The following is a 14,642-nucleotide window of genomic DNA, read 5'->3' as shown; positions in this document are numbered from 1 at the left end:
TAAAGCTGAACATTTCAGTGCTCAGCTTATAAAGAGTAGTGCTTGGCTCTTAAACGTGCATAAAATATACTTATGCTCTGCCAAGACAAGGGCTTCAGCTCAAACGGTGTGTTAGAGCATAAGCTTCCAGCTGCTTATGAAGTTATAGGTGAAGAAAAATTACAAGCACACCTCTCGTTAACAACAGCAGTGGTATTCACACTCTTAACAAAGAGCTGCTGGAGTCAGTACCAGTTGTGAAGCTGACGCCCACAAGAACATAAGTAGAGCATCCATGCTGGATCTAGACCAGCATCCTGTTTCATACAGTGGTCAGCCAGAAGCTCCTAGAAGGCCTGAAGTTTGAATCCAGAGGCACCTTTAAAACCCCAAAAGTTTAATGCACACAAAAGCTTATACCAGAATTAAATTTTGTTGGTCTTAAAGATGCCCCTGAACTCAAACTTCAGTCCAACATGATTACCCAACAGAATCTATTGGTAAATAAGTTAGAAAGCCGTCTGATCCCACCCCCTGGTCAATGAAGGATCAGCCTCAAGCATCCAAGAGAAGTCTATGTCCAGGCACTGCTTGAAGACCGCCAGTGGTGGGGAGCTCACCACCTCCTTAGGCAGACGATTCTACTGCTGGATATTTTTTCCTGATATCTAGCCATTATTGTTCTCCACATAGTTTAAAACCATGATTGCAGATCCTCTCCTCTGCTGCCAACAGGAACTGCTCCCTGCCTTCCTCTAAGTGACAACCTTTCAAATAGTTAAAGACAGCAGTCATGTCCCCTCTTAACCTCCTCTTCTCCAGGCTGAGAGGTTTATCAGTGAGTTCAGTTCAACAGTAAGTTCAGTGAGCCCCACTGAATAGACTGCTTAAGTTGGCATTGTCAATTAACATCATATCATGCGATGGAAAGTATCAGTTAAATGTATAGAGGGCAAGTGTGTCATTTTTGGACATCTCTTTTGCAATATAGTGCACACGTTAACTGTAGTGACCTGCCACTGTATCCTTGTGCTTGCCCTTGCACAAACCTTGTTGGGTTTTATTGGTCTACAGTTGCCCTGACTTGGAGCAGTCATTTGCATTGCCACATGCTTTTTTTTTTTTTTAAGATTTTTATTTTTATTTTCCAGAATTAAAGATAGTGGAATACATGCAATCTACATTGTTAGTACAGAAAAAAGAAGGGTTATGCTCTTCATTTAATACATTTGGTTCCCCATTTCAATCCCTTTTGTATTATTTTCTTAAATAGTTCAGGTAAGGGCCCCATTGTTCTTGAAAGGCCTCTTCTGTTCTTCCGTTGACTATCAGTGTCAGTTTAGCCATCTTGGCAAAGTCAGCTAGTTTATTCAGCCAGTCTTCTGTCGAGGGTAGTTCTTGCGTTTTCCATTTCTTGGCCAATTCTAGTCTTGCTGCCGTCGTCGCATAGAAGAAAAAACTTTGTGTGTGGGTTGGGAGGCACTGCGGAGGAACACTTAATAACATAGCTTCAGCTTTCATAGGAAATCTAAGACTCCACATTTTCTGCATAATAATATGTATTTTTGCCCAAAACTTATAAACTTTTTCACATCTCCACCACATATGAAAAAAGAGCCTACTTTATCATCACATTTCCAACATTTGTTGTTACAATTTTTGGCAATTTTAGCGATCACTTTTGGTGTTACATACCACCTATAAAACATTGTATACCAATTTTCTTTAAGTATTTGACTATTAGTATACTTTGGTATTCTAGACCATACTAACTCCCATTGTTCCATTGTCACATTAGTCTCAATATTTTGCATCCGCATTGCCACATGCTTTTGATGCTTTTAATGGATGCTTTTAGTAATGTGGAAGGAAGACAGGAGGAGAATAGATGCTTTCGGATTATGGTGTTGGAGACGAATGCTGCGAATACCATGGACAGGCAAAGTTACCAAGAAGACCGTTTTAGAGAGGAGCAAACCAACTATGTCATTAGAAGGGAAGATATTACAGCTAAAGCTCACTTACTTTGGACACACTCGGAGAAATCATTAATGCTCAGCATGGTCAGTGGCAAAAGGAAATGGGGTCGCCAAAGGATCCGCTGGCTCGACACGATCAAAGCCGACACAGGGATGACCATGAACCAGCTGAAAGAAGCAGTCACTGACAGAGACGAATGGAGAAAACTTTCCTATAGAATCGCTGAGGGTCGAACACGACTGAACAGATAACATCATCATTTATTAAAGTGAGGTGTCACTTGTGGGCCTTATCTTTTAAAGCACTGCACAGGAATGTACGTTAAAAGCTAATTCTCATGCAATAGTTTTTCCGTCTTGTTTCCTCTGGCTTAATGCTGGTTGATTTACGTGCTATTCCATGTTCCCTCCACAAGCGTGATCCTTATAGCCAGAATAAGAATAAGGTATGATCTGGATTACTATGCAAATCCTGCGCTTTGTGCAAACAGGATACAGTCGAGTTAACAGTAGAACAAGCTTGCATTCTGAAGCTTTGAAGAATATATAATTTAGCTAATACTCTCCTGGGGCCACCAGATGAGCCAGCCTCCATTCTTCCTCTGCCAGCCATGCTTTCATTCATCAGTCATTTGACAAAGCAGCTAATCAGTGTTCTAGATCGGCTACCCTGCATAAATTTGCATTAAGCAGCCAAGTAAGTCTTTGTCCTTTCCTGTGCACATTTTGTTGAACAGATGCAAAGCCTGTGCTTTCGAAGGAGCCTCTCTGTCTCGCGACTGTGAGCCAAGTGTAGGCTTTTCACGTGCCAAGTAATGATCAAGTAATAATGTTTTAAATGCTTTCAGAACTGAGGCACCGTCTTATCTGAATTCCTCGAAGCTAAAATGCAGTGCTGGTCAGAAGTGTGCAACTGCTGTTCAGTCTGCCTTGGAAGAAGAAGAGTTGGTTTTTATACCCCACTTGTCACTACCTGAATGAGTCTCAAAGCGGTTTACAATTGCCTTCCCTTCCTCTCTCTACAACGGACACCCTGTGAGGGAGGTGAGGCTGACAGAGCCTTAATATTACTGGAGAAGAAGAAGAGTTGGTTCTTAGATGCTGCTTTTCTCTACCCGAAGGAGTCTCAAAGTGGCTTACAGTTGCCTTCCCTTTCCTCTCTCCAACACAGACACCCTGTGAGGGAGGTGAGGCTGAGAGAGCCCTGAGATTACTGCTCGGCCAGAGCAGCTTTAATAGGACCGTAACTGGCCCAATGTCCCCCAGTTGGCTGCATGTGGAGGAGTGAGGAATCAAACCCAGCTCTCCAGGTTAGAGGTCACTGCTCTTAACCAATACACCAAGCTGGCTCTTGCAAATCAGGCTCATTAGTTATGCACGACCGCCACAGCCCATCAGAAACCAGGGAGAATATTTGCTCTTTCAGGATCCATGAATGTTTTTTGTTTTTTTGTGTGCAACATATAATTACTGTGGCATCCCAAGCGGAACCGGTTCCATGTTGGGAGGGGGCTGGGTAGAGTCCCAGGGTCCCCGATACCCATTCTACTCATGTAGATCCAGTTCCTATGGCCAAAATGATGGGGATCTAGTTCCACGTGACAAACACTCTTCTGCGTGCCACAACAACAAGAAAAAGATGGAGCCGTTCTCATAGTCAATTGCACACTGTAGAAGGGAAGTGGAAACCTTATTGTCCCTTTAGATCTATTCAATCTCTGTGGCAATATAAATTCGATACATTCATGTCCCCCACCCCATTGCATTGTTCTCTTATGAGTGCCGAACTCAGTGGAAATATAATTTAGGATATGGAATTCATCTTGCTGATAAATGGTAAAAACAGGCCAAATCCGCAGAAGAAAGCCCTTCTCGTTTTCGCTGATCCCCCTTTGTGGCGGCCAACTTCCATTAATGCCGTCAGCTGCGTCCTCCATATGGAGAGACAGACGACTTGGGGCTTTCCTGGCAGCGTGCAAAGCCAGCCTAAATAAGCAGTCCCTTTCACCCAACACTCGGATCTTCTCTTGGATGGCTTCACGCTATCTCTGGCTTTTTGGAGCAGAAGTCTGTGAGTAGCTATTAGCCACAGTGTATGGATAGATGGAACGACAAGAGCCTCTTGTGGCGCAGGGCAGTAAGGCAGCCAACATGCTGTCTGAAACTCTGACTGTGAGGCTGGGAGTTCAATCCCAGCAGCCAGCTCCAGGTTGACTCAGCCTTCCATCCTTCCGAGGTCAGTAAAATGAGTACCCAGCTTGCTGGGGGTAAACGGTAATGAAGAAGAAGAAGAAGAATTGGTTCTTATATGCCGCTTTTCCCTACCCGAAGGAGGCTCAAAGCGGCTTACAGTCGCCTTCCCTTTCCTCTCCCCACAACAGACACCCTGTGGGGTGGGTGAGGCTGAGAGAGCGCTGATATCACTGCCCAGTCAGAACAGTTTTATCAGTGCCGTGGCAAGCCCAAGGTCACCCAGCTGGCTGCATGTGGGGGAGCGCAGAATCGAACCTGACATGCCAGATTAGAAGTCTGCTCTCCTAACCACTACACCAAACTGGCTCTCTAATGACTGGGGAAGGCACTGGCAAACCACCCCGTATTGAGTCTGCCATGAAAATGCTAGGAGGCGTCACCCCAAGGGTCAGACATGACCCGGTGCTTGCACAGGGGATACCGTGACTTAACCTATAGATGGAACACTGTGTCTGGAGCAATTCAAATGAGTAGCCATGTTGGTCTGAAGTAGCACAATAAAATCAGAGTCCAGTAGCACTTTAAAGGTCTTAAAGGTGCTACTGGATTCTGATTTTATTGTGTCTGGAGCAGTGATGCTTAGTATTCTTGGCGTTTGGGGCCAGAACTCCAGGAGGCCCCCCCTCCACTATTGCCCTCTAAGCACCAAGAATGCAGAGCATCACTGCCCCGGACATAAGAACATAAGAGAACCCATGATGGACCAGGCCAATGGCCCATGCAGCGCAGTGGGTCACACAGTGGCCAAGACATAGGTGCCATCAAGAGGTCCACCAGAGAGGCCAGAACTCCAGAAGCCCTCACCCTGATAACCCCCAAGCGCCAAGAATACCAAGCATGGATTGAGTCCTGATTAATGTGGTTTAAAATTAAAAGATTAAAACGTAGATAAATTAAAACATAGACCAAGCCTATAGGCTAACCACTGAAATAACACTGAAATGGTATGGAACATATTATGTTATTTCAGTGATCAGCCAATGTTTTAACTTTTTAACTTTACGAGTTTTGCACAATAAGTGTAAACATAATTTGAGTATATTTTGTGGACACCTAACCTTTTAGGTCCTAACTCCTTGTTCCTTAGGTTTGTTGGTTTTTGTAGCACTATCCACCTTTTCGGTTTTCTTTTCTTCCATCCTCAAATCCCCGGGAGTTTCCCAAGCTGGATTTAGAAACATTATCCCCCCCCCAATCCGTTGCCAATGGTCAAGGGGGGGTCCTGGCCACGCTGCTTAGGCACATTTCCCCTCACAGCAGAGCGAGAGGCAAGATGGCTGCCAGGTATTCTGCCTGTGAGGAGACAGCTTGTGGGTTTTCACAGGGAGGGAGGCAATTCAACATTCGTTTATTTCACGCCAACAGGCTTCAAAAAAGCAGAGGAGGCTAAGCAATAGGATTAAACTGCAGGTGGTTTTAGGTTGAAAATCAGAGGAAACCTTACTAAGTACCAGGCCAATTCTAGGTCAGTAGATTTTGAATGGGAGCCATTGAGAGAGCGTGAAGCCCTTCATAAGCGGGCTGAACGGAATCAGCCAGTGGGGCTGTAGCTCAGTGGCAGAACATCTAAGGTCCCTGGTTCAATCCCCAGCATCTCCAGTTAAAAGGATCAGGCAGTAGGTGATGTGGAAGACCTCAACCGGAGACCCTGGAGAGCTGCTACCAGTCTGAGTAGGCAAAACTGACCTTGATGGACCAAGGGTCTGGTTCAGTTTGAGGCAGCTTCATGTGTGTTCAGTGAGGCTTCTTCAACTTTTTTGAAGCAGCAGGGATGTAAATTAAATCTAAAGGGCTATCCAGGGAGTCAGGTTGGTGTAACAGTTTAAGAGTGACAACTTCTAATATGGAGAACTGGGTTTAATTCCTCACTCTTCCACATGCAGCCAGCTGGGTGACCTTGGGACAGTCACAGTTCTCTTAGAGCTGCTCACGTAGAGCAGTTCTGTCAGAGCTCTCAGCCCCACCGGTCTCACAGGGTGTCTGTTGTGATAAGGGGAAGGGTAGGTGATTGTAGTAAAAAGCGGGGTGCAAAAAAAACAGCTCTTCTTCTCAGCACTAGAATAATTGTGCTGGACTGAACTGTATAATGACCCAAAGCAGGTGGATTCGGCTAGAAACCCCCTTAGTTTGTTCCAGCTCTGTTACCCAGAAGCTACTTGGAAAATTAGTTAAACTGAGTTGTGGTCCTGCATAGGAAAAAAACAAATATAAATCTAAGAAACCCTCCAGAAGGAAAATCAAAAGTCCGCTTGTGCGGAAGCGCCTGCAGGGTCCACTCCAACAACTCACAGATGGATCATGGACCACTGATCCCCCCCCCACACTTCTATTACAGCACAAAAAAGAAAGAAAGAAAAAACCTGACAGCAACCCTTGAATAGTTAAATCCCTTTTATAAACTTGATGCACATGCTTGAGAGCCAGTTTGGTGTAGTGGTTAGGAGCGTGAACTTCTAATCTGGCATGCCAGGTTCAATTCTGCACTCCCCCACATGCAACCAGCTGGGTGACCTTGGGCTCCCCACAGCACTGATAAAGCTATTCTGACCAAGCAGAAATATCAGGGCTCTCTCAGCCTCACCCACCCCACAGGGTGTCTGTTGTGGGGAGAGGAAAGGGAAGGTAAGCCACTTTGGGACTCCTTCAGGTAGAGAAAAGTGGCATATAAGAACCAACTCTTCTTCTTCTTCTTCTTCTTCTTCTTCCTCTTCTTTGTAAATTCTGCATCCAGAGCAAGCTTAATCTTACGCTGTTGTTTTAAAGATCTGTCTGTCTCTCCATCTGTGCCCACCCCAGCCAAGTATCCACTCACCGTCCCATTGCCTATACTGTAGTGGTTTGGAGTGCAGATGTCTAATCTGGCAAGCCGGGTTTGATTCCCCGCTCCTCCTCCACATGCAGCCATCTGGGTGACCTTGGGCTCCCCACAGCACTGATAAATCTGTTCTGAGCAGTAATGTGAGGGCTCTCTCAGCACACCTCATAGTGTCTGTTTTGGGGAGAGGAAGGGAAGGCTATTGGAAGCTGCTTTGAGGCTCCTTCTGGTAGAGAAAAGCGGCACATAAGAACCAACTCTTCTTGTCTCCAAGACTGCTGATATCGTAGCTGTGGACGGGCATCATTTCTAGATCCTGAGCATCTAGTGCCATCTGTTGGGAAAGGGACGGCAGCCTGGCCGTGTTGCTTCTACAGCTTTTGCTGGCTCCGGCCTGAGCAAGTGGATGCAGGAGTCTGTGTTCTATTTGGAGCAATTGAATTTAAATGTATCTGGTGCTTTCTTTTTGGTACTCATTTGCCCTTTATTGTCTGTTCAGTTCAGCTGTATTTCATATGCCTTCTTTGGTTTTCTTCTGCCTACTATATTTCCTCTCTCCTGTGATATGAGAATTGGAGACTAGGCTGAGCAAGGAGAGCTTTGTCTGCCTTGCCCTGATTTGGTTCTCCTTTCCTTCGATTTGTCTCATCTCAGTTTTGGTTTTAGATCTGCTTGTGTGTTTGACTTCCTCTTCTCATTCTAGTCGTTGGGAGATGGAGAAGAGTATATGCTACTGACTTAGCTCTGTTCAATGCCATGCACAAAGGGTTGGGGTTCTTTTTTTGGGGGGTGTTAACCTCCCCCCCCCAAAAAATATAAAAAATACAAAAAGCTACTCATTGACTCAATGAAAACCTATTGAGAATGGTACAAGTTAGAAAAATAATAGAAAAAGAGTTTAAAAATTCGAGGAAAAAGTGAGAAAGAACTAATTAAAAAGTTTCACAAAGGATGCTGAAGGTCCCTTCCAACTCCACGATTCTATCATTCTAGAATGTATTGTAGAATCAGAATTTATTCTCATGCAGTCCAAGACCAGCCATACAAGAAGAAGAAGAAGAAGAAGAAGAGTTGGTTCTTATATGCCACTTTTCTCTACCCGAAGGAGTCTCACAGCAGCTTACAATCGCCTTGCCTTTCCTCTGCCCTGTGGGGTGGGTGAGGCTGAGAAAGCCCTGACATTACTGCTCGGTCAGAGCAGCTTTATCAGTGTTGTGGCGAGCCCAAGGTCACCCAGCTGGTTGCATCTGGGGGAGTGCAGAATCGAATCCAGCTTTGCCAGATTAGAAGTCCGCAATCGTAAGCACTACACCAAACAAGAACATAACATACAAAGTATAAAATACAGCATAGAGTGTAACATAAATCAATAAAACAATCAGTAAAATATTAAAATATAATAGCAGTATTTCAGCCATTGTTTCTGAAGCTTCATTGCCAGGAAACCAAATTTAGCCACTTTAAAATGTAGTCAATGGGTTATTATCCTCTAATATTCTAGCTAGATAAAATATTCTGTCTAAGGGTCTGTCTAAGGGTCTAAGAAAGATTCACAAATCTGTTTATACAGATGACATTCAAAAATTACTTGTACCACAGTCTCAACATTTCCATCTCTGCATATACACAAGCATTCCTCCCAGGGTGTCCACTTATATCTACCCTCTAGTAAAGTGGAAGGTAAGGCATCCTGTCTGATGAGGGTGAAAGCTCTTCGATAATCTGGATTTTCTAAATTCTTTAAATAGGTTATTAGAACAACTCTGTTTAGGCTGATTTTACCAGTTAGGAATGTATTGTACCCTCCTCCCCCCCCCCCCCCCAATCCTGTGTACAGGCCAAACTGTGTGTTATCTGTTCTGGGTTTTAATCCTATTTATTCTATTCTTATTTTTCATTTAAGATCTGTAAATTTTTTGTCGTTACTTTTTAAAATTATTATTATTTTTATTTATTTATATGCCACCCTCCTCTGAGGCTCAGTGTGGTTTACATAAAACGTAGAAAACGGTATGTGAAACTTAGTTTTTCATAACAATAACAATAATATTCACATTAGAACTATAACAGAGCTAACGAACCATAAGAATGCGAACAGGTCCAGAGCAGAACACAGGAGTGGATTTGACTTTGATATGCATGCTATTGATCTGTGTCTTTTCTGTCAGACTGTGATCAGCCTTTGCAGGAAGCACCTCTAGAAGTGCAGGTTCTCTCCTGCTGTGTCCTTCCCCTCCCATTTCATGAACCTTCTAAAGTCCGAGGCACGAAAAAAGAGATTTTTCGATTAAGTGAGGGAAACGCTTTGCTACTTGCAGAGCAGGGTGAATTCTATGAATTTCCAAAGGAAGATGTTCTGTTGAAGTGCATTCAGACTCATGTTGTGTGTAACTGAATTATTTGATGCGCCTGATGGGGTATCACTTTTGTGCATTTGAGAGAGACTTGGGGTGTTTCCGCACAAGGACCAATGTTGCCAATTGGTTCCACAAAGCGGAAACGCTATTTTTAAAAGTGCAATCTCAGCGTTACGCATACCTGCCTTTGTAGTGGAATCCAGTAGCGTTTCAATTGTTTCCCACAGGTTTCCGGTCTCGCAAAAATCGCTAGAAAGGAAGCGATTTTTTTTGTGCTTTGTCCCGCCCCTGGCCGTCAAACAAACGAACAGCCAATGGGCGGTTGTTATCATGCTCCCGAAAAGCCCCTTTCCCTTTAAGAACAGATTTTTAAAAAAGAAAAGAAAAACACACGTTGCAACGAATATGCCTTGATTCCTCCTAACGTAGAGACCCATCTAGCTGGCGTGTGAGCTGGCGGTTAATCATTACCACGCTCCCCTGAGTGAAAAAAAAATCCCCCCCCTGCACGGGCACGATTTTCGGCCGAAAATAAAGGGAACTTGCAAACGGGGCTGTGTTGTGCTTGGGGACTTAGGGGAGCTTTAAAGCACTTCTGTGTAGGGACTGTAGCCGGAGAAGCCTCGCTGGGTGAATGAAGGCTCGCTGGCGCTGGTTCGTTGCTTTCTGCTCGCTCTGAGAAAAAAAAAATGGTTTGCCGGAAGTTCGGAAGAGAGAGCCAGGGAGAGGGACTTTGTTGGAACCGCAACAATGGGAACGCACAGGTCTTTTCCGCTACTGTTGCAGGTGAATCCACTTTTCCCGATTTCCCTTTAAGCGCTACAACGAATCGCTTTTTGCGGGACTGTTTCAGGAGTGTGGCAGATTGTGTGCGACGTCTTGCGGAATTGCAAAGTAGTAGCGCTTACAATTTGCAAGCCTTCTGCTACATTAAAGTTGTGCGGAATGGGCCTTGGGTTCAAGGTGCCAGCCTTTCTTCCATTACATAAACCAAATTCCCTACTTACCCTTTAGTACATATGAATGTGGCCATCTGACAGATTAAATAGTTATTTATTTATTTCTATACCGCCCTCCCACTGTGATAATGGCAAGCCATATTAAGCTGTGTGCTAACAGCCTCTCTGCTCTCACAGGATTCACGGAGACTGCTTCTGCATGAGGAATTCGGCTTGGCTCAGCACTTGTCCAGTCACGGGGCTAATTCCCGTTTCCTGACATCAGGCCCAGTCCAGGGAAGTCCCAGACCTGGCGCCACTGAGGCCCTCAGTTGGCCACGGCGAAGGAATGCAGATAAATCTGCATTCCTTCTTTTTCCCTGGGCTTCAGCAAGGCATATGTTGGGCCTGGGCCATGTGGCTGCGGAAAATCCGGGCAGTTGGGGCATTGCTCCTCCCCTCCTCCCCGGGTGTCACTTCCACATCATCTACCCTCACAACTTAAAAAAAATCAAGTCCAATCGTGTTACAATGCAATTCCAAAGTAACAAAATAGCAAAAAAAAAAAAAAAAACCCACCCATATTTGGTTTTCTTGGTTTTAGTGAATTCTGGGAAAGTCTGTGTGTGTGGGGGGGGGGGGGATGGCGCAATAACACAGCCCATTTTTTAAATCGCTTTGTGTGTTGTAATGGTTTTGCGTTATAATGCAATCCTGGTATTTTAAAAAAATTATTTCAGACTTGGACAGGGGGGGACATTCAACTAGCACTGGAAGGTGATTGATGACTCACAACAATTGATGACTTAAAGGAATGGCAGGTGCATTGGCTACCACTTCCTGCATTGGCTACCTCGTACGATAGCAAAAATCTGGGGTGGACAGGTGGAAGCAGGCCAATCCATCCCCATGCGGTTCCGGGAAGAATCAAGGCAACTAGCCCCGGACCAAAACACCAGGTGGCAGTGCAGCACAGCACCTTTCATGGGGTAACGGTCTGGATATGTCAAGATGCTGCAAAAGACTACTCTGCTGCATAACTAATATTCGTCATGCATCCAGACCACTGAAACTTCCCCCACAGTATTAGCAACAGCCTTTAATTTAGAACCCTTTTTAGACAGCTCCACCTTCTTACTGCTTTTCAAACACATTGATTCCAAGTGTAGCTGCAACCAGTGGTGGGTTTCCTTGTACCCATTTGCTTCCTATCCTAAGAATCTCTTCCCCAAAGCAAATTGCCAATCCTGAATTTCCTCCAGCTCGCTGTAGCAGGAGGTTCTTTAGAAAAATTCAGAATTAATTACCTTTGAGTTTGCATTATTCCAGTCAAGGCCTGCCAATTTCTTAAATTCATCCCAACATCATTTATGTATTTCCCTAGAGCTTGTTATTTAGTGCAAAAGAAAGCCCTTTGTCCATTTAATCATACTTACTGTCTTACTGCTTAAACTCCAATATTTCTGTTGTCTCGGTCCTTACTAACGTGCATATGTTTGTTTCCAGTATCATAGACAGAGAAGTGGCTTTAATGGCAGAAGTTGATAAAGTTAAAGAAGAAGCCAGTAAGTGAAAACCGAAAGGAGCTTTGGGGCACTTTGGAACCATCCGGGAAAGAGTTGTCTACGGCTGCTTCTGAAGAAGTAAAGCCAATCGATTCATTTAGAAAGAAGACAGCACCACTAGTCCAAATCATTGGCTAGTTTGCATCAGATACCCGATACTGATTCAGACGGTGTGCCTCCCCCAGTCATTCAAGCAACTGCAGACATTGTTACTGGCTGGAGAACTCGGGATTAAGACTTTTAGTAGTATACTTAAAACAGTATTTAACCCTCAGAGCTGTTAAACATTGTAAGGGGCACAGGTGATACTTGGTGTGGTGTCAGAAGCCAAGGGCAGAGGGATGGTGGGGTGGGAGTATCTGGAAGTGGTTTCTGAAGGCCAGGACTACAGTGCTTTACACCTTTAGTTGCACAACAGAATTGTTCTGTTGGAGGATGGGGATGTTCTCCTTGGAGGATGGGGACATTCTGTTTCTGGATGGGGACGTGCTGGTTCTCCTTGGAGGATGGGGACGTTCTGGTTCTGGATGGGGATGTTCTCATTCTCCTTGGAGGATGGAGACATTCTGGTAGGGTTAGAAGGAAGAACCTGTGATCCCACAGGTGCTGCTATAGTGCTATAGTGCTCAGCTTAAAACATTTTTTAAAATCCTCTGAGGTAGCTCATGTGGCCAAGAAGGGCAGGGGGAAGTGGCATTGTTTGCAATGGACTTAGTGCTTCAGAGACAAATCACTAAAGGAAGGAACTGCTGTGTGAAAGTGAATTACTTTATTTGAAATTGGGCCAACAATGAATGACATTCAGTTTAGAACAGTAATGCGAAAACCCCCATCTTCTCAGATGTCTTTGCTGACACCAGAGTGAATTTGTCTAAAGCCCTCCTTAAAGCACGCTACGCTGGTCACATCACTGTCCTGCTGCAATGCATTATTTTATTTTCCACTTCAAAAAACCACTCCCCCCCCCCCCAGTTTGGCCCAGAGCACCTAAATTAGTCTTGTTCACATCTTAACAGTGGATGTCTCTACATCCTGTAAGTATATGTTGAACGTGAGAATTGCTTTAATGCACGTAAAAAATTTTAAAAACCCAATGGCTTGCACACACATTCGCATGGCTTGCACACGCATTCTCTCAGACTTGCGAACAGGGCTCCTGAGTCATAGTGCTTCCATTTTAAGCAAGCCTTCTACTTTGACTCCTGTTTCTCAGCTGGCAGTGCAATTTATTTCCCAACTGGGGTGTGTGGGGAGATTTCTGTCTTCACTTCATTGCCTTGAGTTGGACCTCATCTGCCATTCTGGTTGGGAAGATCCTGCTACCAAAAGGACCGGTATGGAGGATGGAGTAGAATTGTTCTCTCTTGCCTCAGAGGGACAGACCAGAACCAATGGAATAAAATTAATTCAAGAAATTCCATCTAAACATCCGGAAGAAGTTCCTGACAGTTAAAGCGGTTCCTCAGTGGAACAGGCTTCCTCTAGAGGTGGTGGGTTCTCCATCTTTGGAAATTTTTAAGCAGAGGCTAGATAGCCATCTGACAGAGAGGTTGATTCTGTGAAGGTTCAAGGGGGTGGCAGGTTACAGTAGATGAGCGATTCGGATGTGAGTGTCCTGCATAGTGCAGGGGGTTGGACTAGTTGACCCAAGAGATCCCTTACAACTCTATTATTCTATGATTCTATGACAAGCGTCTAGCTGCTGCCCAAACCTGCCATCCAGCCTGTTATTTTTTCCTCCTGCTCTGTAACATCTAAGACAACCTGTCTGCATTCCATATTTTCTACCATCCTCCCCAAAGTAGCAGCTACTCTCGGAAGGTTGTGCTGGGCTTCTGGAATAACAGCCACTTATCCAGGGGTGGGGGGTGGTTCTTCTGCGTGTTAATCGAAAACGTCCAGAAACGAATGCAAAAACACACACTTCTCTCTTGGTGTTTGGCAGTGGAAATCTTAACTGCTCGTCAAAAAAAGGCTGAAGAACTGAAGAAGCTAACAGATTTGGCGAGTCAGATGGCGGAGACCCAGTTGGCGGAGCTGAGGGCGGAAATTAAGGTTGGCTTCTTCAGCATTTCTGTTTCAAGTGGGTTATGTCTCCCAGTAGCAAGATAAGCGCTCGAAATCAGGACCAGATTTTCAAAACAAAGTAGGAACTTGGCCTTAGGCATATCTCAGCTTGATCTTTGGCTTTGTGGCATGAAACCCAAGGGTTATAGATCCACTGGCTTAAGGCTCTCCACGCCCATCATTCCACTGAGCTTGGGACAGAATTGCAATATATATATACGTGATCCCATTCTACACAAACCATTTGTATTTGATTTCTGAAATGATATAAACTCAGTATTCTTATGGTCAAGTGCAGACTGGGTGAGGCCCCAGCCTAGACCTTCAGGCGCTACTAGAGAGTGCCTATTTCCTACCCCCTCCCTGTGCTTGAGAGGCATGGGGAATGCGGTTGGGCAAGAATCACAGATCCCTTTCGGACGCTGCCGGCGTATCAGTGGTGAGCAACAAGAGTGGCCTCCTCCCACCCCCAATTTTGCAAATCTTTGCCCTTTCTCTGCCAGTTAATATTCTTGAAAACTGATAAACTCACTTCTCATTATCTGAGCACAGGGCATTGAGCTGTCGGTGTTGAATAAACAGAAATGCTACAGGCAGGGCTTAATATGTATCTGGTGTGTTTTGATTAGGCCAGAAAGCCACAATGCTAAAATGAGCATTCCCCCATCCCACCCCCACGCACACATACT

At 44.8% G+C, this 14,642-nt stretch overlaps 1 protein-coding gene across 4 annotated transcripts in view; it reads left to right on the top strand.

Moving 5' to 3' along the window:
• Positions 1 to 14,642, top strand: part of LOC143829080 (SPATS2-like protein) — an 84,119-nt gene that overhangs the window by 65,351 nt on the left and 4,126 nt on the right. For all 4 annotated transcript variants that reach the window (XM_077319381.1, XM_077319382.1, XM_077319385.1 and 1 more), the window contains exons 8-9: positions 11,828 to 11,886; positions 13,832 to 13,941. In XM_077319381.1, the coding sequence (XP_077175496.1) occupies positions 11,828 to 11,886; positions 13,832 to 13,941 (169 nt within the window). The remainder of the gene's footprint in view (positions 1 to 11,827; positions 11,887 to 13,831; positions 13,942 to 14,642) is intronic.

This window comes from Paroedura picta, chromosome 2 (assembly GCF_049243985.1).
Source record: "Paroedura picta isolate Pp20150507F chromosome 2, Ppicta_v3.0, whole genome shotgun sequence".
Lineage (NCBI taxonomy): Eukaryota > Metazoa > Chordata > Lepidosauria > Squamata > Gekkonidae > Paroedura > Paroedura picta.
The sequence above is the reverse complement of the archived record's forward strand: the minus strand, read 5'-3'. Positions and strand labels throughout refer to the sequence as shown.